The following is a 22,627-nucleotide window of genomic DNA, read 5'->3' as shown; positions in this document are numbered from 1 at the left end:
TTTTCTTTTATAACTTTTAATATATAAAAGTTTTATATTATTTCGAATATACCGACATGACATGCTTTCTTTTACTACTGACTGACATAAACTAACTCAAACTCGAGCCGTGCCAAATCAATATCGAAATATTCAATAAAATTTGACCTCGCTCGGTTTTAAATAAAATTTATGTCGGTCCGTAGATAAAAGTAAACATTTCTCGTTGGTATATTCGAAATAATATAAAATTTTATATATTAAAAGTTATAAAAGAAAAACAAATATAAAGTAAAACAAATTATAAAAATATAATATTAAAAAAACAAACAAAAAAGCTAACATATCTTCGACTACGCGTTTGATACTAATATATCTTTGACTACGTGTTTGGAGGCCTAACTCATCTTTAACGACAACGTGTTGCCGTCTTTAACCATGTATTAGGAAATCTAACGCGTCTTTGACGACGTGTTATGCTAACATGTCGTCAAAGACGTGTTGGATTTCCTAATACATGGTCAAAGATGAGTTAGAGAGGGCCATTTTTGGAAATATTAAGTTTAAGGGACAAAGTTGGAATCTCATTTTGTAGATGGGCTATTTCAGAGATTTTCCCTTATAACAATCTACCTTCCTTCCGAGCTACAATAGATTCTAAGGTTGGTCGGGAAGGTTCAGAACTTGAACTTTGACCAGAACCTATGCCCTAAGCTTGTTCTTGTTTAAACACTCTTTAAACACTTAAAACACTAGTTTTACTAAGTATGAGAATGATTCAGGAATGTGTTGCGCATGAAATGAACGTTAAGGGTTTCTATTTATAGGCCAGCTCAAATATATGGTGAGATTAATGTTTAATATAATGAGATGTTATAATCAGTTTAAGGGTTATCTGTGTTTGGTGAGACTTATACCGTGATTTGGGTCAAATGCATGAGAAGCCTTAGTTTACAAACAGAGGCGGATCTAAGGCTTGAATACGGTGGGCCGATGCCCACCGTCCGTCGGCCGGAATGCCGTGTTTACATGTATATTTTGAGTCAATAATTAGTCAGTGCCCACCGTCCAGGTATTATTAGTAGATCGCCGGAGAGCATGTTTGAGATGAAAAAGCAAGTGAAAGCCTGTTCAAGATTCCGATCGTGGTGCAATAGTATCACAAAGGAAGAAGATAAGCAGTAAAGCAGATACCTAATAATAATCTATGAGGTGTTGGGCCTTTTAAATTGTAAGCCACGGCCCATTATATTGTAACAATGGTTTAACTAGGTTAAAGTAATAAAAGGGGTTGCCTGCAAAACCACAACGGCAAACTCACAAGTAGAGCTGGTAATTTGTGTTTTAGCAGGTATAATAGGTCAGAAACGGCGCGCGTAACATAAGTATCAAACATAAATATGATGGAGTCTAACCTACTAATTTCAATTATTTAAAAAAATAAAAAAAATTACATAACGCACTTTTTTAAACAGATACCCAATTACCAGCCCTACTCACAAGTCACAAACAAGATTTAATAACATTTATTGATCAAACTTTTCAATAAATTTAGCCTTTTATTTTTGTTTTATTTTATGTTTTGTTTGTTTGTTACAATGCTATTTATTAAATCTTTTAAATAGCAATCAAAGTATATTAGATAAAATGTTAATAGATTTTGTGTATGTAATAGATTGACTGGAAAAAAAAAGGAAAGAAAAGAAAGGAAAAAACAGTCAACCTATGATTAGAAACATAAAACAAAATTTAACTCGGATCTTCTGGTGTGCCCCAAAATCAATCGTTTTAGGCCTCCAGAATAGTTGGTCGACCCAGTTCTCTTTGACCCGACACATTTTGTGCCCCCCCCCCCGGTAGGAGAAATTTCTGAATCCGTCACTGGATGTTTGCAAATAAAACAATCTGGTAGCTTGAGAATATATAGAAAACAATCAGAGAGCTTTAAAAGGTTTCGTTTATATATATTTAAGATAATACACACTTACAAGTTACAACCACACGTTTATTTATCTGAGCATGTCATACATGGGCACAGGGCTCAATCAAGTTATTAAACAAGCTATTTTGGTACCAATAAATCCTCTAAAAGATATAAACAAATAAATTTTCAAAATTACCAAAATCTCTAAACCATAATTTATAAAAAGTAAAAAAATAAAATAAAATAACTTCTATTACTAACTAAATATGGTTATAATATTACATACTAGCATCATCACAATAACTTGATACCTATATTAATCTGAGTGTATATATATTACTTCTAAGTTCTAAAAGCCACTTGTGAAAACTCTAGTGTACCATATAGAATGAAGAATCATACGAAACAAATCATACTTAACAGGCTGCAAATGCCAAAAGAAATGCTCTCTTACCTTCTTCACTCTCTCATACATCTCAACATACTTGTCGTTCGATATCGAAAGCAAAATCGATTTCAACTTACGAATATCCTTCTCGGGTATAAAAACCGCAAACGATTCCCAATTCAAAACATCAAAAAACGGGGGCACGTAGTTATCCGATATGATCACAGGGATGCAATTGTAAAACAACGACTCGACCACTCGCGGGCTGTGGACCGCAAACCCACGAGCACATATACAAAACTTGCTTGTTTTCATTTTGTTAATGTAGTTTTGGTTGCCTTTCACGTGTTGCATTCGGGTTAGTATTTTCATGTCGGTGTCGTTGGCCCAATGGGCTAGTAGAATGGGCCGGACCCGACCGTGCATGAAGCCCGCGAAAAAGGCTAAGGTTGTGCGGTTAGAAGGGGGCTCGCCACCGACGTTTTTAAGAGGGCTTGTTGCTGACTGGACATATGTTGTTGGAAGTGAAACATCTTTGCCTATGTGGAATCCTGTTTGGATGTCAGCATTGCAAAGGGCTCTTATGGTGTTTAGTAAAAGCCCCCTTGTTTCAGCTGGGGCCTGTGGAAGTGTAGAATTCATCGTATGTGAAATGACTAAAATACCCTTTGTCGGTTATTGGCTAAAATGCAAGCAAGTATGAGCAAAAAAACCAAATAACCAACACAGGTTTGATTCACTTTTGATTTTTTTTAATCGATCAGGTTTCAGTTGTACCTCGTTCCAAAACAGAACCCAAATAACCGATACAAACTAATAACCAACAGTTCGTTTTTTTGTTTAAATCAAAAGTTAAGATTTAGTTTCGGGTATGCCTCGTTCTATAACCGAACCAGACCGCACCAAAACTGAACCCAAATGATCGACTCAAACTAAAAACTGACAGTTGGGTTTTGTCCACTTTAAGTTACGGTTCGGGTTCGGTTATGCCTTGGTCAAAAACCGAGCCTAACCGAACCTTTTTGGTATGATTTTTATTGGATTTATGGCCCAAAATCATTATCTAAGCCAAATTTTTTACATCCAAATGTATTAACAAGTTGTTATCATGCTTTTGGCCAAAATTTTAGACTCAGATTCATGATTTTTGGCCAATTAATTCGGGCCAAAACATTCAAGGCCAAATGTAAGACCAAAATCTGACCCATAACTGAACCGAACCTATACGTAAAACGAAAATAACCTGCAAACTAAGCACAGATAACCAACCCAAACTAATTACAAACAGTTCAGTTTTATGTTTTTCAAACCGAAAGTTACGGTTCAGTTTGGTTTGGTTTCGGTCATGCCTCGTTCCAAAACCGAACCAAACACGTTTATTATGTTTGTTATTGAATATATGGCCCAAAGTCATTATTTGAGCCAAAAGTTTCAGGCCCAAATTCATTATTTTGGGCCAATTTATTCAGGCCAAAACATTCAAGTCCAAACGTAAACCAAAAACCAACCCATAACCGAACTGAACCTATAAGTAAAACTGAAATAACCGACAAACTGACCCAAATAACCAATCCATTCTAATAACCAACGGTTCGGTTTTGTCTTTTCTTTTTAGCCGAAAGTTACAGTTTGGTTTTGGTTATGCACTTATGCGTCATACCAAAACCGAACCAAACATGTTTGTTATGTACTTAAGTTTGTTATTAGTTTTATAGCCTAAATTTATTAGTAACAAGTTAACATACTTTAGACCAGAAGGTTCAAGCCCAAATGTAAAACTAAAGAAAGGAAACCCATACCCAATCATGGCAGGCAGCTAGAAAATGATCTGAACCATTGGTTCTGTTCCAGAATGGATATTTTGTAATAATCATTTCTGTATGATTCTTCATGAACTGAATCAAATTATCACGACTATGTGAATGCGGGACGTATAATGTTAATTCAAGCAGCCGTGAACTAAACGGTATGTAAAATAAATGTGCTTCATTCGAATCTTGTGTAACAAACTGTTTATTTTCTTCCATTAGCTTCAAAAACCAACCCTCACATGCATATATTCCCTCTAGAATATAATCATGAAATATTGGTTTTTCGCCGTCTTTGTAGATGTACACTTTGAGTGTTTGTTCCATTATCTCATAACTCCTGCATATTTGATGATAAAATGTTGTCAAATTACCACAAAATGTAACCAACTCTCACTTTTTTGTCATTTTAAGTATGAAAAAAGACTGTCTTCTTTTTTTCCAGTTATACACTTATACACCCTTTTAACTTTTTTACCATTGTATGCAGTAATGCAACTATGCAAGTTACACATTCTGTAACGATTAAATGGTGACGTGGCAGGCCGTCAAATCTTCTGAAAACCGTGAAACAAGGTTAGTTTCATTGCCATGATGAAAACCGAAAAATATGTTTATATTTTCATGTAACTAACTGTTAAGGGTGTAAATGGGCCTAGCCTCATGAGATTACTGAGAATCGGCTTGCTAAAAGCTCGAATCGAGCTGAGCTTAGTTAAACGAGCTCGAGCCTATAGAGCCCAAGCCCAAACTTCACTTATCGAGCTCAAGCCAGTGACCCTAAATGAACCTATCATTCATATAATTTTTATTTAATATAAATCTATATTGTAATTACTATCAATCAATCAATCAATCAATCATACCCAGTAAAATCCCACCGACAGCAAAGCTATAAGTAGGGTCTGGGGAGGGTGGGATGTAGGCACACCGTACCTCTATCCAAAGGAATAAAGAGGTGGCTTCCAGAGAGACCCTCGGCTCTAAGTACATGTCTATATTGTAATTACTATATTATATATAAAATTATGATAACCACAGCTAAATAATATGTATTATGTTATGCATAAAAATGATAATTAAAATATATATAGAAATTAATTATAATATATAGAGAGTAATAAAGGAGCCGAGCATGAGCTCGAGCTTGAAAAACTACCTCGAGCCACGAACTGAGCTCAAGTCTAGGCGAGCTTGTCTTGTTTACATGAATATATGTTATTAAGGTACCTTTGAAACATGGAAATATTCCGATAAATCGGGGCGTAAAGATCTGCATCATTGTTCACAATTATCGCATTCTCGATTTGTGATTTTGCTTCAAGTAGTTGTTGATCAACTCGTGACAACAACCGAGACGTCGTCTGTAAATAAACAACACAAAACACAATAAAAAAAAACATATGAACATAACATTAACAATGCTTCCACATACATTCAATTACACTAACCAAATCAGCATACATACGAAAGAATGACGCGAAGACCGACTCTTGTGAAGCAGTTCATTCATCTCAGAAACCGACATTACTGGCAAAGTCTCCATTTTGGGATTTTTATCATCAACAGATGATGCATTTTGTGTACTTTTTTCTGAACCGTTAAAGCCCGAATACGAATCTTTTAACCCGTGTGACGTGGCACCGGATATTAAATATGAAAAGCTAGTAAAAACTGGATGCTGAGAGTACTGATACTGAACAGCTAATAAAACTGCAGATGCAAGTCCAAATAAACATATCCATTTAATAAAGTGGGTTATTGAGTTAAAAGGCGGATACATTACAGCAAAAACCATAGTCATGGGTAAAAAATGTGCTGTTTGATGAAATTACCACTAAAAACAATATGTTATATTCTGATTACACATTTACGTGCACATAAGTAAATTTATCATGGAAATTTGTGTAACATGGATACATTACATACAGCAAAAACCATAGTCATATATTTTTATTTTGGCTATATTAGCTAAATGCTAAAATACAGATTAATTTAGACAGAGTACCCTCTAAAGTCAATTGTATCGGTAACTTTAGCTTGAAAATCTGTCGTATGATAGGAAAATTGCTATCAATACAATATGCATATAGCAGAACTCATGCCCAAAGTTAGTGACTTATTTTATTGAAGATTGCTATTAGAAACCGCAATAGACCCATGGTTTTTACTTTATAGTACTGTTAACAATGTTGGATCAGATTATACCAACAAATGAAAATGTGGTATTATTCATTACATAAAAGGAAACGTAAGCGAAAACAGGAAAGTAATAAGCTTTATAAACTCCTAGAACCATGACACAACTTATTCAGGTGATTCCTAGTGGCAACATGTGATTTGAATAGCTTCTTCAACATGGTTATTCATGCTTCAAATGAGATATTTAAACCATCCAACTTTTCTTTGGTGATCTCGTCCAAAGTACGGATCATTTCAGTTGTAAGATAATTAACATAATCACCGACAATGCCTTTCCTAAAATAAATATCATTGGATAAAACTTTAGACCGTTGCTTTCCATTCTTATTTACCTTACTTAAGTTCTCAAAACTACATAGTTCAATTATCTTATGCGCTAATCCATTAGATGCCTCCTCTTCTGTAAAAGGGTTGCCTAAGAACTTGGCTAACTTTTTAACCTCGTTCTCTGGATCCTTCTTCAAATCTTTATACTTTACGAACAATACGTTATCAGGTCGTAGTAAACTTGCCTTATAGTACCCAATCACATGATCCCAAAAACATCCGTATGGACTCATACCCGTTCTGAGAAGCTCAAATCCACCATCCAGTGTCAGTGGTGTAGAAACATCTTCTCTCACCTTGTTCAAGAAGTGCCAACCGGAAATGGCCACATCTTTAGGGTTTCTAAATACATAAACAATCCGACAGTCAGAACTAATGATCGGTTTAGGTAAGGAAGTAGAGGGTATATGGGTAGCCACGAGGCCATTGGCAAAAGATGGGTTGTATAAGAAAGACTCGGACTCTATGAAGTGGACACAATCATGGGGGCTAATGGTGAGCAACGGGTGGGTTGTGCCTATTTCGAATTTGGTTCGGTTCAAAATGGCAAATGCAAGGGCCTTAAGCCATGTTGCGCCTGATTTTGGATAACTTGCCAACACAATATCCGTGGGTAGTGCATGGAAATTGTCTTGCGAGGCCATGACTGCTTCAACTGAGAAGTCGGCTTTTGAGTTATACCCCAAACCTTGGAAATACCAGAATCCCTCATACTTGCATAAATGAAGATCAATATTTTTTGGAAGAGCTGTGACTTTGGCTTTATATCGGTCCATGATGATTGCCATTTTCGCCTTTCGGGTCTCTTCTTCATCTTTTGTAATGGTTGCTACAGGTGAATAGTAGGCAAATGGACCGGACATGGACAATATATTGTAAGTAGGCTCAAATATATGTTTATATTAGCTCAGTTGTGCATGATCGACTACGTATATATACGTATATATATGATAGGATTCACATAGCCATAACCAAAGACATGCAATAATTGCTGATTAAAAAAAGAAGACAAATAAATAAAATTCAAGTCGTATTTTTTTTATCGTTTGAAACCGTCCACAGTAAAGCCAACTAGCAATGATCTATCTGTATTTTGAGCAAGAAAAACTTCAAATTGTATTTTAAAATTTGATATAAACTAAAGAGTGTGACGTTCATAAGTAAAAACTAAGATATACTATTTATTATTAATTACAAGTGGTACCGATTAAGTTTTATAGCACGCCTAATTAAAAACGAGTTTGATGTTCATAGAAAAGACTAAGATATACCATTACAAGTGGTAACGATTGACTTTTATAACACGCCTTATTAAAAACGAATTTAACGTTAAAGTAAGATATATAAGTGTATATCAGATAAAAACTCGAAAAGTTGGAAAGTGAAACAATACAAAATTTCAGTAACAAATTTAAAACCCATAATTTTTATATGTACATGAATTATATATATAAATTATTTATGATGTCATCCGGGTCAAACACCGGTCTGTCTTGAATTTGATCCTTAAAACATCATATTTGAAACCCAACACGTACAATAATATTTGTAACTTTATAATACATTACCTATAAAAAATTTAAAAAGGAAATTTACTTTGCTAAACATTAAACTTTAGTTAATAAAGGCACAATCACACGTCTTGTTTTTCTTTTTTTTTTTCACCGACTAAACTTTTTGTACATCAAATCCCCTTAAATTATACCCAACCCATCTTTGGTAGAGATTGAGCATGCGTATCGTTCAGTGGTACAACATTATTTATAAAACATTATTTATAAAATGTTACAAAGGAAATTCACTATGAATGTGGCAATTTCATCATACGCATCGTTTAGCGGTACAAAAATTATTTTGGTCCTATCTATAAATATATCTTGTTTGAAATATTGCATTTTTCATATTTGAGACTTTACAAAACATTTTTCATTTTTCATGTTTATCCCAACTCGCAACCGGATTTTTGGATTTCTGCATGGCAAATGGCTCTTATGCACGTACCCATGAATTACCTTGTTTCATCCGGCGCCTTGAAATATGAATATAAAGTTCAAACGGGCCAAATGGTCAAACTAGTCAAAAGGGCCAAATTGGTCAATCGAGCCAAATGGGACAAACAGGTCAAACCAGTCAAACGGGCCAAATAGGCTGTTCCTGTTCTGGTTTTCTTGATTTGCATCATAAACCATCCGGCCCTCATATGCATATTTTCCCTTCGTAAGTCGTAACTGCCCCTAGCTGGTGGAATATGGGCTTTTTTTCACCTTCATTGCAGATGTAGTAAAGCATTTACGCGCGAATAAGTAAATTTAGCATGGAAATTTATGTGAAACCCATGCATTTCAGAGAAAAACCAGAATCATATATATGCTATAACTGCAAGTGTAAATTTTGACGTTATTTTACTAATTTCGTGAAAATAGCGTTAAAAATGACGGAAGGTTAATCAGGCATCATGTGGTGGCGTTGATAGCCGGACATGCACCAATCGGCTTGGGTGTCGATGGTTGAGTGTTATGTGCCTTATGTCCAAGGCTTGATGCAAAACCACTATTGAGCCGAGAGTCTCACTGGAAGCAGCCTCTCTATTCCTATGGGGTAGAGGTAAGGCTGCCTACATCTTACCCTCCTCAGACCCTACCATAGTTTTGCTATTGGTGGGATTTACTGAGTACGATGATGATGATGATGATGATGATACCCAATTCGTGTGACAGATTTTATCGAAAACTGCTATTACAAACTGTAAATGAAAAAAGAAAAGTAGTAAACTTCATAAATTCCTAGAGCATTGAAACAACTTATTCAGGTGATTCCTAATGGCAACATGTGATTCGAATAGCTTCTTCAACATGGTTATTCATGATTTAGATGAGATGTTTAAACCATCCCACTTTTCTTTGGTGACCTTGTCCAAAGTATGGATCATTTCAGTCGTAAGATGATTAACTGAATCACTGACAACGCCTTTCCTAAAATAAATATCATCAGATAAAACCTTAGACGTTTGCTTTCCATCCTTGTTTCCCTCGCGTAAGTTTTCAAAACCACATAGTTCGATTATCTTTTGCAATGATCCATTATATTCCTCCTCTTCTGTAAAAGGGTTGCCCATGAACTCGGCTAACTTCCTAACCTCAGTCTCCGGATCCTTCTTCAAATCCTCGTACTTTACAAACAATGCTTTATCTGGTCGTACTAAACTTGCCTTATAGTACCCTATCACATGATCCCAGAAACTACCATATGGACTGACACCCGCACTGAAACCCTCAAACATATCATCCAGTTTATGTGGCATAGAAGCATCGCCATTGACCTTATTCATGAAGTACCAAGCGGAAATGAGCATATCTTTAGGGTCTCTACATATATAAACAATCCGACAATCAAAACTAACGATGGATTTAGGTAAGGAGGTGTAGGGTATATGGGTAGCCATGAGGCCATTTGCATAAGATGGGTTGTTCAAGAAAGACTCGCTCTCTAAGAAGGGGACCCAGTCATGAGGGCTAATGGTGAGCAGTGGGTGCGTTGTGCCTATTTTGAATTTGGTTCGGTTCAAAATGGCAAATGCAAGGGCCTTAAGCCATGTTGCACCTGATTTTGGATAGCTTGCCAAGATAGTATCAGTGGGCAGTGATTGGAAATCGTCTTGCAAGGCCATGACCGCCTCGACTGAGAAGTCAGCTTTTGAGTTATAAGAAAAACCTTGGAAATACCAAAAACCATCATACTTACAAAGATTATGATCAAGATTTAAAGAATTTTTGGGAAGAGCTACCACTTTGTCTTTATATCGGTCCATGATGATTGCCATTTTCGCCTTTCGGGCGTTTTCATCTTTTGTGATGGTTGCTACAGGTGAATAGAAGGGAAAAGGACCGGACATTATAATGTATGCAGGCTTCAAACGTCTGTATTAGCCTGAAGCTCATTTGTGCATGAATATATAATAGGATTCCCATAACCAGTACATACAATAATTGCTGATAAAAATAATCTAAGATACAGATCACTCGGATTAAAATTGAATAAAACTAATTGCATTTCATAATCAAAACTGCAGATTAAAAAATTGAATATCCAATAAAACTAATTGTTTTATCAAATTTCATAATCAACAAACATCAACAATTACATATTAAAATTTCGATTATCGAATAGATCATATTATTTATCAAATTTCGTAATTAACAAAGATCACCAAGTTGCATATAAAGTAAGCAGCTTGCATATAAAGTAAGCAAGTGACAACTAATCTGTTATTAAAAAGTTATAATAATTTGTTTTCAAAAATAAAACACATAAGTTATAGAAGTGATATTTATAAGCATTATAATTGATCCGGTCTTACCAAGTATGCAATTTAGTATTTTACATCTACAATAATAAAACAAATGTATTTACTATTTACAAGATGTTTAAATAAACGACCTAGCGGTTTACTTTACTCTAGCAACTCTAGTATGCCATATTGAATGTAGTATCATATGAAAAATGTCATACTTAACTGGCTTAACATGCCAAAGAAAATGCTGTTGTACCTCTTTAACTCTTTTCTGCATTTGCAAATACTTCTTTTTCGGTATCGAAAGAAGAATATTTTTCAAATCCGGGATATCTTTCTCGGCTACAAAAACCGCAAACGATTCCCAATCCAAAACCTCAAAAAATGGCGGGACAAAGTTATCGGATATGATCACGGGAACACATTCATAGAAAATAGCCTCCACAACTCTAGGACTGTTGACTTCAGAACCTTTAGCACAAATACAAAACTTGCTGTTTTTCATAAAGTCAACATAGTTTTTGTCGTCTTTGACTTTTGGAAGTTTTTTAAAGATTTTCATGTCAGGATCTTTGTTTTCCCAGTGGCGTAAGAGGATTGGACGAAAGTAACCGTGCATTTTGCCAGCAAAGAAAGCAAAAATGGGGCGTTTGGATGGCGGTTTACCTCCAAGATTTTGTAATGGGTTTTGAGGATAACGAATGTTTGTTTCGGGGAGAGAAACATCTTTTCCCAACTCAAAACCTGATTTTTGGATGTCTGTGTTGCATATGGCTCTTATGCAGGTACCCATGAATCGGCTTGTTTCATCTGGTGCCTTGAAATTGAATATAAACGCAGAAAGTCAGATGCAAATAAGTGAATAACTGAATAAGCTAAAAAGTTCAAACGGGCCAAATTGGTCAAGCAAGTCAAATGGGCCAAACAAGTCAAAGGGGCCAAATGGATCAAGCTAGTCAAACTGGCCAACCTAGTCAAATGAGCCAAATGGATCAAACGGGCCAAATGGGTCAAACAGGACTAATTGGTCAAACTAGTCAAATGGGGGCCAAATTGGTCAAACTAGTCAAACGGCACAAACTAAGTCACATGGGTAATATATAAAAAACTTCCTACACCGTTTTAATATGTAGCACATTATTTATCAAAGAAACTAAAAAAAACTGATAAACTAGGGTGTGCATGGGTTGGTGTTGGATTCAAACCATGAGTTTTGGAAAACCGTTCTGTTCTGTTTTTTGGGTTTTACCATTTGGGCTTCAAGTTTTTGGGTCGAAAAAATTGGCCCAAAATAATGAACTTGGTCTAACACTTTGGGCTTAAAATCTTTTTGTTACTTAACAATTAATTGGTTATTATACATTTGTGCTAAAAAAACTTGCGTTACACTATTTATTAAATTCTTATTAATTACGTAACATTTAAAATGAAAATTGAGAATCTATAAATTCGGTTTGGTTCGGTTTTTTCGGTTTTAATTACATGCAAAACAAACCCGAACCGAAAATTCAGTTTTCATGGAAACACAAAATCAAGCCATCAGTTTTTGTTTGTGTTTAGTCTTTTCGGTTGTGGATCGGTTTTTCAGTTTCATGCACACCCCTACCGATAACAGGCAAATGCGTTCCGACCCGTACTCTAAAGCTAACCTTTTTGACCCGCTACAGCATGGCTTACCCAATCATGACAGGCAACAAGAAAATGATCAGCCCCACTGGTTCTATTCCAGAAATTATATCTCCCCGAGATCATGTCAATATAGTTCTTCAGATATGGTACCACGCTTTCCCGATTATAGGAGTTGGGTGACAAAATTGCTTTTAATAATTTAGAGCTATAAGGAATGTAAAACAAATGGGCTTGTTTTGGTTTTCTTGTAATGAATCTTTTGCTTGATTTCATTTGCATCATAAACCATCCTTCAGATGCATATATTCCCTTCATAACCGCTCCGGGCTGGTGGAATATGGGCTTTTCACCTTCTTTGTAGATGTAAACTTTGAGTGTTTTTTCCATTAATTCGTAACTCCTGTATTAAAATGAGCCATATGTTATATTCTGATTATGCATTTATGCGCAAGTAAGTAAATTTTAGCATGAGTTTGTGTAAAAAGGATACAAGTAAAGGTCAAACACAACAAAAAAACATGAAATAGTATGTTTACCTCCTGAATAATGATATATTACGGAACACCGACGGATAAAGGGTACGATCATCTTCATTAAAAGAAGCATTCTCAATTTGCATCTTTGCATTCACTAATTCTTGATCAGCTCTTGAAGTCCAAAGTGGTTTCTATATAAATATAAGTGGAATCATGTAAAAAATGGAATCGTGTAAAAAGGTAAAACAGCAAAAATCAGCATAACGAGTTCAAGAAACTTTATACCATTGAATGAGATGAAACACGCTTACGGGCTAAAATAACTTGCATCTCAGAAACCGACACTACTTTCACCGGTTGCTTTCTATGGTGGACTTCAGTGGCAGTGGATAAATTGGCTGATCCGACCATATCTCTAGTTGATGATTCATTTTTTGTGAAATTATGAACCAAATTGGATGCATCTTTGTATGTTTCAGACATGTTGGAATCTAAGAAAATTTGAGGGGCTGTTAAAGCACTAGTAGCATTATCAGCAGAGCAATTGCTAATGCTATCAGTACTGTTTGTACCATAGGTTATATGAATCTTGCTAGCAGAAAATAAAGATGATATAACATCACCATAAGGAAACTCAAAATACTGCAACATTATTATAACAGAAAACGCCACTCCCCCAAAGTATGCCAATCTATGAATTCCCAGTATATGGTGAAATCCATGGCCCATTTGTATATAACCTGTTCTCCAAGCAAATTGACCCTCAAGAATTTCCCTAAGATATAGCTATTATTATCAAGTTTAGTCATCAAGCTGCAAAATGTTTGCTCAAATATAACAAAAATCATAGATTGAAGAACATAATTGACACCTTAATCTAGAATCATAACTCGAAATTCACTGATAATCAGGCTGGACTGACAGTCATCTGCTTATTCAATAATCCAACTAACAAAAATCATACACTGAAACGTAACTGCCAGCTATTAATCAAGCAGAAGTGACTGTAATCTGCTTATGCAAAAAATGATAAGCTGAAGAGCATATTAACAGCTTAATCATACCTCAAAATTAGGGGTGCAAACAAGCTGAGCCGAGCCCGAGCTCGACTAGGCTTGAGCTCGGCGCTTTTAACTTACACAGAGCTCAAGCTCGAGCTCGGCTCGCTTCAAGCTCTATTTTCAAAGCTCCAGCTCGGCTCGTGAGTAGATTCTCAAGCTCAAGCTTGGCTCGGGCTCGGCTCGTTTACTATTTATCAATTATTTTTTATATAATTATAATTATTTTTATATATATTTTTCTATTCTAAATTTATGTATATAAAATATATATATATTATTTAGTTATTTTATTTATTTTTTCATAACATTATATATATTAATTACTTAATATTAAATATATATTTTAAAAAATTATATAAATGGCAGGCTCGTTTAGGCTCGTGAGCCGGCTCGAGCTCGATAAGTGAAGCTCGGGCTTGGGCTCAATTAAGCTCGGCACGATCAAGCTTTTTAACGAGCTGATCTCGAGTAGCTCGCGAGCAGCTCGGCTCGTTTGCACCCTACTCAAAATTAACCATTAATCAAGCAGAAGTGACAATAATATGGCAATTCAATCTATCCGAATAACAAAAGCCATAAACCAAAGATCATAAATGATTGCTTAATCTAGAATCAGAACACAAAATTCACCATTAATCAAACAAAAGTGGCAATAAACTGCTTATTCAATCATCCAAATAATATTTAATCCTATACTGAAGAATATAATTGGTAGCTTAACCTATAATCATAACTCAACTTAACTATTAATGACAGTAATTTGCTTAATCAATCATACCAAAAAAAAAAAAAAAAACTACTTCTGAGTTCCAATCTCAACCTGTGTAATAAACACAATATATGAATTTTGCACTTATTGAAGGCAATTGCAACGGCAGAACGGTTACAGACTAATATAACATAAACCCTAGCTAATCTGATGATCAAAATTAGTGCTATTAAACTGAAATTATACTATCCGAGAGTTAATTTACCTAATAATCGGTGTATTAGCAGCACGAAGCTTCCTGAATCTGCAGCTACAATTAAATAATAATTGTACGAAAGTATCTGAATTTATTATTATTATAATGATTTGTTAACCGTCGGTGTAATCGGGATAGTGAAAGATATTATTATATAAAAATAATATTGATGCAGAGAAGCCATGGTTGAAAGTTAGGGAGTTTGAATGCTACAACTTACCATGCTTATTTGGAACAAAAAGAAAAATATAATAAATAAATAAGTAAGTAAAAAACAAAATAGAAGGTAGTTTCATCTCCTACCACATAAATAGTTTTGTGTCAGTAGCCAGTACACGTGTAAAGTCATACCGATTGTATAATATTTGTTGACAATCTTATTTAAAAATTATTATGTTTATATAAATAATAGTGACCCTAAACAGTACAAGAGAAATTAAATATTTGATATCCAACATTACATAAATATATGTATATATACATCACACAAAAATAATGTTATTTTTTTATGAAAAACAACCTATGACCTACAAATAATGCACAGAAATGTTTTTAATAGATTCTTGTATAAGAATTTTTCTTCAAAAATTTTGGCCTTTCAATGGTGATGGTGTGAAGAATCTCCATCTTGGCTTCAATAATCTTCTAAAAACCTTCTATTGGAGTTGCTCTTATCGCTTATAGATACACTATCTGATAACGTGATGTGGGTAGTGTGGCTATGTCAGTGGTGCACGTTGCCACATCCATCACTTTTGTGTCGCTGTAAGTATGTAACACATCATACGACTATTATAATTTTGCAAACACAACTCATATGATGTGTGAATACTTTGTTGGTGGTGTTTATGTAGCACTGTCAACAAAGTATTCACATACGATTTGAGGTGTCAAGTGTGTGAATACTTTGTTGTTCATATAGCACTAAACCTCTAAAAATAGATTGTGCTGTAAATTATTTAATTACAAAACAGCTCACAATACCGATATCAAGAGGTTGGATAAAGATTTGTATATTTCTTATAATATTTCAAAACTACAGCAATTATTAAAATAAAACAAGATTAAAATAAAAAAAAATCTAAACGACTTATAATTTATTTCATATAAAATGAGATGATATCTTATTGGAATCCAACAAATGACAAATCTATTCACAACAATGCTCAAACATAAAAACTCTTAACCAAGAGGATCTACTCTAAAAACTCTATTGTACCATATAGAATGCAATATCATATGAAATATATCATACTTCACAGGCTTAACATGCCATAGAAAATGTTGTTGCACCTTCTTAACTCTTTGTTGCATCACTGAATACCTCCGGTCCGATATCGACAAAAGAATATTCTTCAAATTCGGGATATCTTTTTCCAAAACGAAAACCGCAAATGACTCCCAGTTCAAAATCTCAAAAAAAGGAGGCACGAAATTGTCCGATATGATAACGGGCACGCACTCGTGAAATAGGGCCTCTACGACCCGCGGACTGTTGACTTCATAACCTTTTGCACATATACAATACTTGCTACTTTTTATGTAATTGATATAGTTTTTATTGCCTTTGGAGTTTGGAAGTTTTTTAAAGATTTTCATGTCAGGATCTTTGTTTTCCCAGTGTTTTAAAAGGATCGGGCGGGTTTCACCGTGCATTTGGCCCGCAAAGAAAGCGAGAATCGTACGTTGGGAAGGGGGTTTCCCACCGATTTCGCGTAAAGGGTTTTGAGGTGAGCGGACATATGTTTCGGCGAGAGATACGTCTTTTCCTAGTTCGAAATGTTCCTTACCGACATCCGAATTGCATAGAGCGCGTATGCAACTGTTCATTGATTTTCTTGTTTCATCTGTAGCCTGCAAATATTTAAGATTTTTTATGTTTTTATTTTTGTAAAAAAGGAACTTTCGGTTCGGTTATGGTTTTGCATGTAATAGAAACTGAAAAAACGAACAGAGTTATAGATTTTCAAAAAATTTAGCTCAAGTATATAATAACAAATTAATTATTTAGGCCCAATAATTTTAGGCTCAAATGGCAAGCCAGGAAAATCAAAACCGAGCATAATTTGAACCGGAAACCAAAAACCAAAAGCCAAGCCAACTGAACTTAAAGTTGGCAAAACTGACCCGAAAACCAAATTCCAATTTGCTTCATTTTCAAGCCGAAAAATGTGATCTTTAATAAAATGGGTGTTCGCCCGTTCAATTTCGAGTTCCTCAATTCTGTTTCCTCGGTTTTGTTATGTGCTTAGAAAATCTAAAAGCGATTTACCTAATTCGGTTAGTTTAAACTTTAAAACCTGCATTTTGATTTTAAAGGGGTTCGGATTCAAAACAAAAAAACCAGAAACACTAATAAGATTTGGTTTGGTTTTAAACAATTTCTGTACGGTTTTCGGTTAAATTGGTTTGAAACCAAATACTTCACACCCCTAAATGAAACCTCCTTATCATTAACATTAACAACATAGATCAAAGCACTTACCCAATCATGGCAAGCAACAAGGAAATGATCGGACCCACCCGTCCTGTTCCACAAATCATATCTCTCAGAAATCAACTGAATATAATCCTTCAAGTACTGCACCATGTTGTCCCGACTTCCGGACCCCTTCACATATAACTTTTCTTCCAACATTCTTGAACTAAAAGGAATATAAAACAAATGGGCTTGTTTTATATTATTAGTAACAAATTGTTTGTTTTCTTTCATGTGTTTCATGAACCATCCTTCAGATGCATAAATTCCACTAAGCTCTGATTGTGGCTGATGGAATATTGGTTTTTCACCCTCTTTGTAAACGTAAACCTTTAGAATCTTTTCCATTAATTCATAGCTCCTGCATTTTGTAAAAGTTTTCAGTCAAGAAACAAGAAATTTGGTAATTAGATTGTGTTTTTCGTACTTTTTGAATTGTGAAACGTTACGATATAAAGGAGGATATAGTCCACGGCCGTTGTGGTTTACTGGAGCATTCTCGATTTGCAGTTTTGCGTCAAGTAGTTCTTGGTCAACCGTTGAAGGCCATTGTGGTTTCTGCAAGTACAAGTTGCATATGTAATGTTTAAGAAACTAATCAATTATAATAAACATGTCCATAGGGGTGTTCTTATTACATCAGGACTTGAAAAACCCGAATTCAATTCGAATAACAAATTTGAATTCGGGTTTCGAATATTTGAATAGGGTCCTTTTTAAAACCGAATCTTGAATTCGGTTTTATAATCAAATTCGAACCTATGAATTTTGAACCAACCCGACCCGACCCAATTATTTGAATTGAATTATATAATTTATTTTTTTTATAAAAAAATACATATTTTTACGGATATTATTTACTTCATATATTCCCCCTAATTCAAACAATTGAATTCAAATCCGTTTTGAACTATTCGAGTTCGGTTTCAGAAATGTAAAACCTGAATAACCCATATTCAAATAACATGAAACCCGATTCATTGAGTGCCCCTACATAAGCATAAAGAAAAAGAAAATACAAGAACATGCATACCATTGAACGAACCGTAGCGCGATTATAAATTAAAATGTCATGCATATCAGAAATTGTCACCACGTCCCCAATTGGCTTCGGAGGAACCGCTTTCACTGGAGGAAGTTTCTTCACTGGTGACTCACCAGCTGACATGGCAGGAGTGTTCTCTGATGGAGAAGCTTCCTTCACCGGTGACTCACCAGCTGACTTGGCAGGAGTGTTCTTTGATTGAGAAACTTCCTTCACCGGTGACTCACCAGCTGACATGGCAGGATTGTTCTCTGATGTTGCAGGCTTCTTTAAACCAGGTTCCAAATTCGGTGCATTTACTTCTGGTTTAGAGGTATTATTATCCAAAGCTACCGAAGGAGAAGGAGATATTACTGTTTTATTAACTGTTGTTGAGAGTGTTAAAGCAGCAGGTGGTTCACTTGGAGGTGGACTAGTAATTGAATCATTTGATGGATTATTGCTGTCTATGACTGTATCGTTACCATTATCAAGCACCTCAACAGGCATTGTGTGATTGGTGACATCAAAAATGGTAATGTTGCCTGATGATTTGGGGATTTCTGATGAGGTTTCGGTTTCAGTTTGGTTGGTTCGAGTTCGAGTTTGAGGTTGACTCACTGATGGTTGTACCCGACCGATGGTAAAAATGGAAGACGCAACATCACCATATGGAAATTCAAAGTACTGGAACATTATAACCACTGCAAATACCACTGCCACTAGCCATACTAATCTTTTGGATTCCAGTATATACTGAACTTCATGACCCATTGTTATGATTAACCACTAAACTAACTTGTGTTCAGAGCATCACATATGGCATATCCTAGCAACCTCACTGAAATATTGCCAATTGAATATAATCAGATTATCTTACTCAGTGAAAATATCTAAGCAAAACTACATGAAAATATGAAAATCAAATCCAATAAAGCAACTAGCATTCTCACAGAGATGAACACATCCTATCAACATGACAACTGAAATATTGTTGTGAGTCACATATTGATTCAGAAAACACAAATTGCTATTTGAAAAGCAATAGGTATAGGGGTGTAAACAAGCCGAGCCTGCTCGAGATCAGCTCGTTAAAAACTAGAACAGAGGCGAGCTTAAGTTGAACCGAGACAAGCTCAAATGAGCACAAGCCCGAGCCCGACCTCTTATTGAGGATCAATGTCAATGAATAAACGAGCTCGAACCTCAGCTTCACATATCAAGCTCGTGCCAGCTCGCTAGCCTAAACGAGTTTTTTATTTATATAATTTTATCTAATCTATTTATATATAATAAAAACTATTATTATATATGAAACTATGATATAAAATAATTAAGTGATATATATTATATTATTATATCATATATAAAAATTATGATTATGATTATAAATATATATATATATATATATATTTGTTTAATTATTAAAAAAATATAAATAAAACAACTGAATAATTAATAAACCATTGGAGCCCAAACTTGAAAAATAGAGCTCTTAACGAGCCAAGCTCGAGCCCTCTTAAGTTAACAACGAGCCGAGCTCGAGCCTTAAGAAGCTACACCTGATCAAAGTACCAAATCCAGGTCTGAATTTGGTCCAAACAGAGTGAAATTGAGCTTGTGTTAGTGTGAATCAATCAAATCATCAAATTAGCAGCCTAAACAGCGAACAAACATGAACAACTTACTCAATTGTTAAAATTCAACAACATTCTACTAGTCAGTCAACCAAATTCCAGCAACATGCATACGCCAATCCAAACCTAAACCTAAACCTAAACCACTTTATCAATATTCAACCGTACGGATATCATAAATTACCGCATGCGAACGTTAAGTCACCTCGATCACCACCAGATCGCAAAATTAAACTAAACAGATCGATTAATTAGTTTCGTGTACGCAATTGTTCCGTGATCGTAGTAATCAAATCGCATTGAAACAAGCGAATCATGGAAACCGATACCGGAATTTAATGCAATTGCATGAAGATTATGAATTAAATATTAATAAATATATGAGAATTAAATACCGAGTGGAGAGACGTGGTTTGAAGCTTTGGCAGCTTGTTCAAGGTTTTATGACAGATGTTGTAATGGCGTTATGGCGGCACAGGAATATATGTATATGTATGTATCTATATATATATATGTAATATATGTGTGTGTGTGTGTATTCTTATATTATATATATATTTTTATTTTATTTGTTTGCTTGATTTGGAAATGATGCATCACCTTTTAGAAACTTTTAACTGAAATGTAATTGCAATTTGGTCCCACGCTATGTAGATTTGTACATTTTTATCATTAATAGAATAATGGTATTGCTTCTTGTTTTATTCTACGCGTCAAAAATTTCTTTATTTGGGAAAAAAGAAAATACCTTTTGCAACAGAAAAGAAAAGGAAGAGTATCTTGGTAAACATTTAATTTTTGTAATAATGATGATCATCCGGATTAAGAACATATTTATTACCATTTTTATAGCTAATTAATGGATTTATATTCTTAATTAGTTTGTATTTATTTGAAGGGATCAAGATATCACATATTATTATATAATGATAATGATATCGGTACCAAAGTTTTTAAGAAAATCACCATCAGGAAATTCAGCATCGATACCAGTATCGGAATTCACCAAATTTTTGTTTATGGTACAGGTACTGAAACAGACATTTTCAGTATAGGTACTAAAGTTTTGAGAAAATTTGAGATTGGTACCGAGCTTATCCCTGCATACCGGAGTAAAAAAATTATTTGTCTAGTAAGATTACCTTTTTGATTGACACTGAATTTATAACATGAGATATCTTATGTATCATACACTATGTTTTTAGCATGGTCCATCACATATTAAATCATCTACAATTCACGTGTAGCTGGTGGTGATAGACATTGAAGACGGTGGTGCTCTTTATTGCCGTATTGATTGGTATCCTTTTTACGTTTACGTACGTAAAGAATAATTTTTCCTATTACATCATTGTTTATACTTAGAACATGTTAATTTGATATAGTTGTGAAAATTTAAATTTCATAAAATGAAGTTAATTGATGACTTTTTTTTCTTTTTGAACCGCCAGATTAATGATTTTAGATTTTTTTTTTTTTTTTTTTACAACTAATTATCTCTAGCTTGTAGAATTTAAACACTCCATCTCTAAGATAGAGTAAAGATACCAATCTTAGGATCCGAACCATGTCTCTCGAGACGTTAATTGTATTTAAAGTTCAAATATGAGGCAATAAAGGCAATCCTAGAAAAACAACAGGGAGACTAAAAGCGACAATTATTAATTTTGTGAGAAGTAATTGTCTTTTTATGATGAAGTTTTTCATGATTTTAAGAAAAGTACAACTCATATTTATCACTTAATGACTGGATCAATCACATGTAGGTGTTAAACTCGTTAATTCTTAAGCTTGTCTAAGATGAACCTAGAGCCCGAGCTAGAAACCATTCTAACTTTTAACTTAACCTTGAACTTGACTTATTTCAAGCTTTATTTCTAAATCTCTAGCTTTGTTCATTAGTAGATTTTATAATTTTATAACAATTTATTATATTAAATAAAAATTATGTAAGTTAGCAAGTTCGTTTTGGCTCACAAACTTTTCAAACTCGATAAGTAAAGCTCGGGCTAATAATTGATACTGAATACCTTAAGAGTGGTTATGATATTACACCCCTGTGAATTAATAATTCATGTATTGGGTTGAAAATATGCCCTGCTTGCGGTGCACGCATATAATGTATATGTGTGAACTCGTGGGGTGGGCAAAAGTGAAATTGCACTATTTTTGATATTATTTTACTAATCTCGTGAAAATTATGTTAAAAGTGATGGAAGGTTAATCAGGCATCATGTAGTGGCGTTCATAGCTGAAAGACAAGGGTACAAGCACCAATCGGTCGATGTCCTGATGGTTGAGTGTTATATACCTTATGTCCAAGGCTTGATGCAAAACTACTTTTGAGCCGGAGGTCTCACTGGAATGAGCCTCTCTATTCCTATGGCGTAGAGGTAAAACTGTCTACATCTTACCATCCTCATACTCTACCATAGTT

At 34.6% G+C, this 22,627-nt stretch overlaps 3 protein-coding genes and 2 pseudogenes across 3 annotated transcripts; all 5 read right to left on the bottom strand.

The window, feature by feature from the left end:
- Positions 1-2,252: 2,252 nt before the first annotated feature.
- LOC143591252 (putative glycosyltransferase At5g03795) lies at positions 2,253-5,458 on the bottom strand. The gene is made up of 3 exons (XM_077071514.1): positions 5,330-5,458; positions 4,091-4,439; positions 2,253-2,912 (listed from the first exon to the last, which is right to left on the bottom strand). Exons 1-3 carry the CDS (start codon positions 5,338-5,340, stop codon positions 2,253-2,255), a joined length of 1,020 nt encoding a protein of 339 aa, XP_076927629.1. The 5' UTR covers positions 5,341-5,458.
- A 935-nt stretch (positions 5,459-6,393) lies between these two features.
- On the bottom strand, positions 6,394-7,491 carry LOC143591265 (flavonol sulfotransferase-like pseudogene; annotated as a pseudogene).
- A 1,997-nt stretch (positions 7,492-9,488) lies between these two features.
- On the bottom strand, positions 9,489-10,678 carry LOC143591264 (flavonol sulfotransferase-like pseudogene; annotated as a pseudogene).
- A 395-nt stretch (positions 10,679-11,073) lies between these two features.
- LOC143591251 (putative glycosyltransferase At5g03795) lies at positions 11,074-13,774 on the bottom strand. Its single transcript, XM_077071513.1, has 4 exons — positions 13,310-13,774; positions 13,085-13,215; positions 12,597-12,948; positions 11,074-11,736 (listed from the first exon to the last, which is right to left on the bottom strand). The coding sequence occupies exons 1-4, from the start codon at positions 13,751-13,753 to the stop codon at positions 11,074-11,076; spliced, it is 1,590 nt and encodes a 529-aa protein (XP_076927628.1). The 5' UTR covers positions 13,754-13,774.
- Positions 13,775-16,178: 2,404 nt separating this feature from the next.
- LOC143591259 (putative glycosyltransferase At5g03795) lies at positions 16,179-19,375 on the bottom strand. Its single transcript, XM_077071517.1, has 4 exons — positions 18,563-19,375; positions 17,957-18,087; positions 17,536-17,890; positions 16,179-16,904 (listed from the first exon to the last, which is right to left on the bottom strand). Exons 1-4 carry the CDS (start codon positions 19,325-19,327, stop codon positions 16,233-16,235), a joined length of 1,923 nt encoding a protein of 640 aa, XP_076927632.1. The 5' UTR covers positions 19,328-19,375; the 3' UTR covers positions 16,179-16,232.
- Between the last annotated feature and the right edge of the window lie 3,252 nt (positions 19,376-22,627).

The sequence above is a fragment of the Bidens hawaiensis genome, unplaced genomic scaffold (assembly GCF_021521415.1).
Source record: "Bidens hawaiensis isolate Kalapana, Puna unplaced genomic scaffold, B.hawaiensis_p1.1 tig00039497_1, whole genome shotgun sequence".
Lineage (NCBI taxonomy): Eukaryota > Viridiplantae > Streptophyta > Magnoliopsida > Asterales > Asteraceae > Bidens > Bidens hawaiensis.
Note: the sequence above shows the minus strand (reverse complement) of the source record. Positions and strands in the feature narration are given on the sequence as shown.

What these genes read in the sequence shown, in the direction of transcription:
- LOC143591252 (XM_077071514.1), bottom strand. An exon ending in TAGCTGCCTGCCATGATTGG is followed by an intron (nt 2,913 to 4,090) that starts GTATGGGTTTCC and finishes ACACTTCCACAG; the next exon opens with GCCCCAGCTGAAACAAGGGG.
- LOC143591251 (XM_077071513.1), bottom strand. Translation starts at nt 13,753, where the DNA reads ATGGGCCATGGATTTCACCATATACTGGGAATTCATAGATTGGCATAC. An exon ending in AATATATCATTATTCAGGAG is followed by an intron (nt 12,949 to 13,084) that starts GTAAACATACTA and finishes ATTTTAATACAG; the next exon opens with GAGTTACGAATTAATGGAAA. An exon ending in TTGTTGCCTGTCATGATTGG is followed by an intron (nt 11,737 to 12,596) that starts GTAAGCCATGCT and finishes TTCAATTTCAAG; the next exon opens with GCACCAGATGAAACAAGCCG.
- LOC143591259 (XM_077071517.1), bottom strand. Translation starts at nt 19,327, where the DNA reads ATGGGTCATGAAGTTCAGTATATACTGGAATCCAAAAGATTAGTATGG. An exon ending in GCGCTACGGTTCGTTCAATG is followed by an intron (nt 18,088 to 18,562) that starts GTATGCATGTTC and finishes TTGTACTTGCAG; the next exon opens with AAACCACAATGGCCTTCAAC. An exon ending in TTGTTGCTTGCCATGATTGG is followed by an intron (nt 16,905 to 17,535) that starts GTAAGTGCTTTG and finishes AAATATTTGCAG; the next exon opens with GCTACAGATGAAACAAGAAA.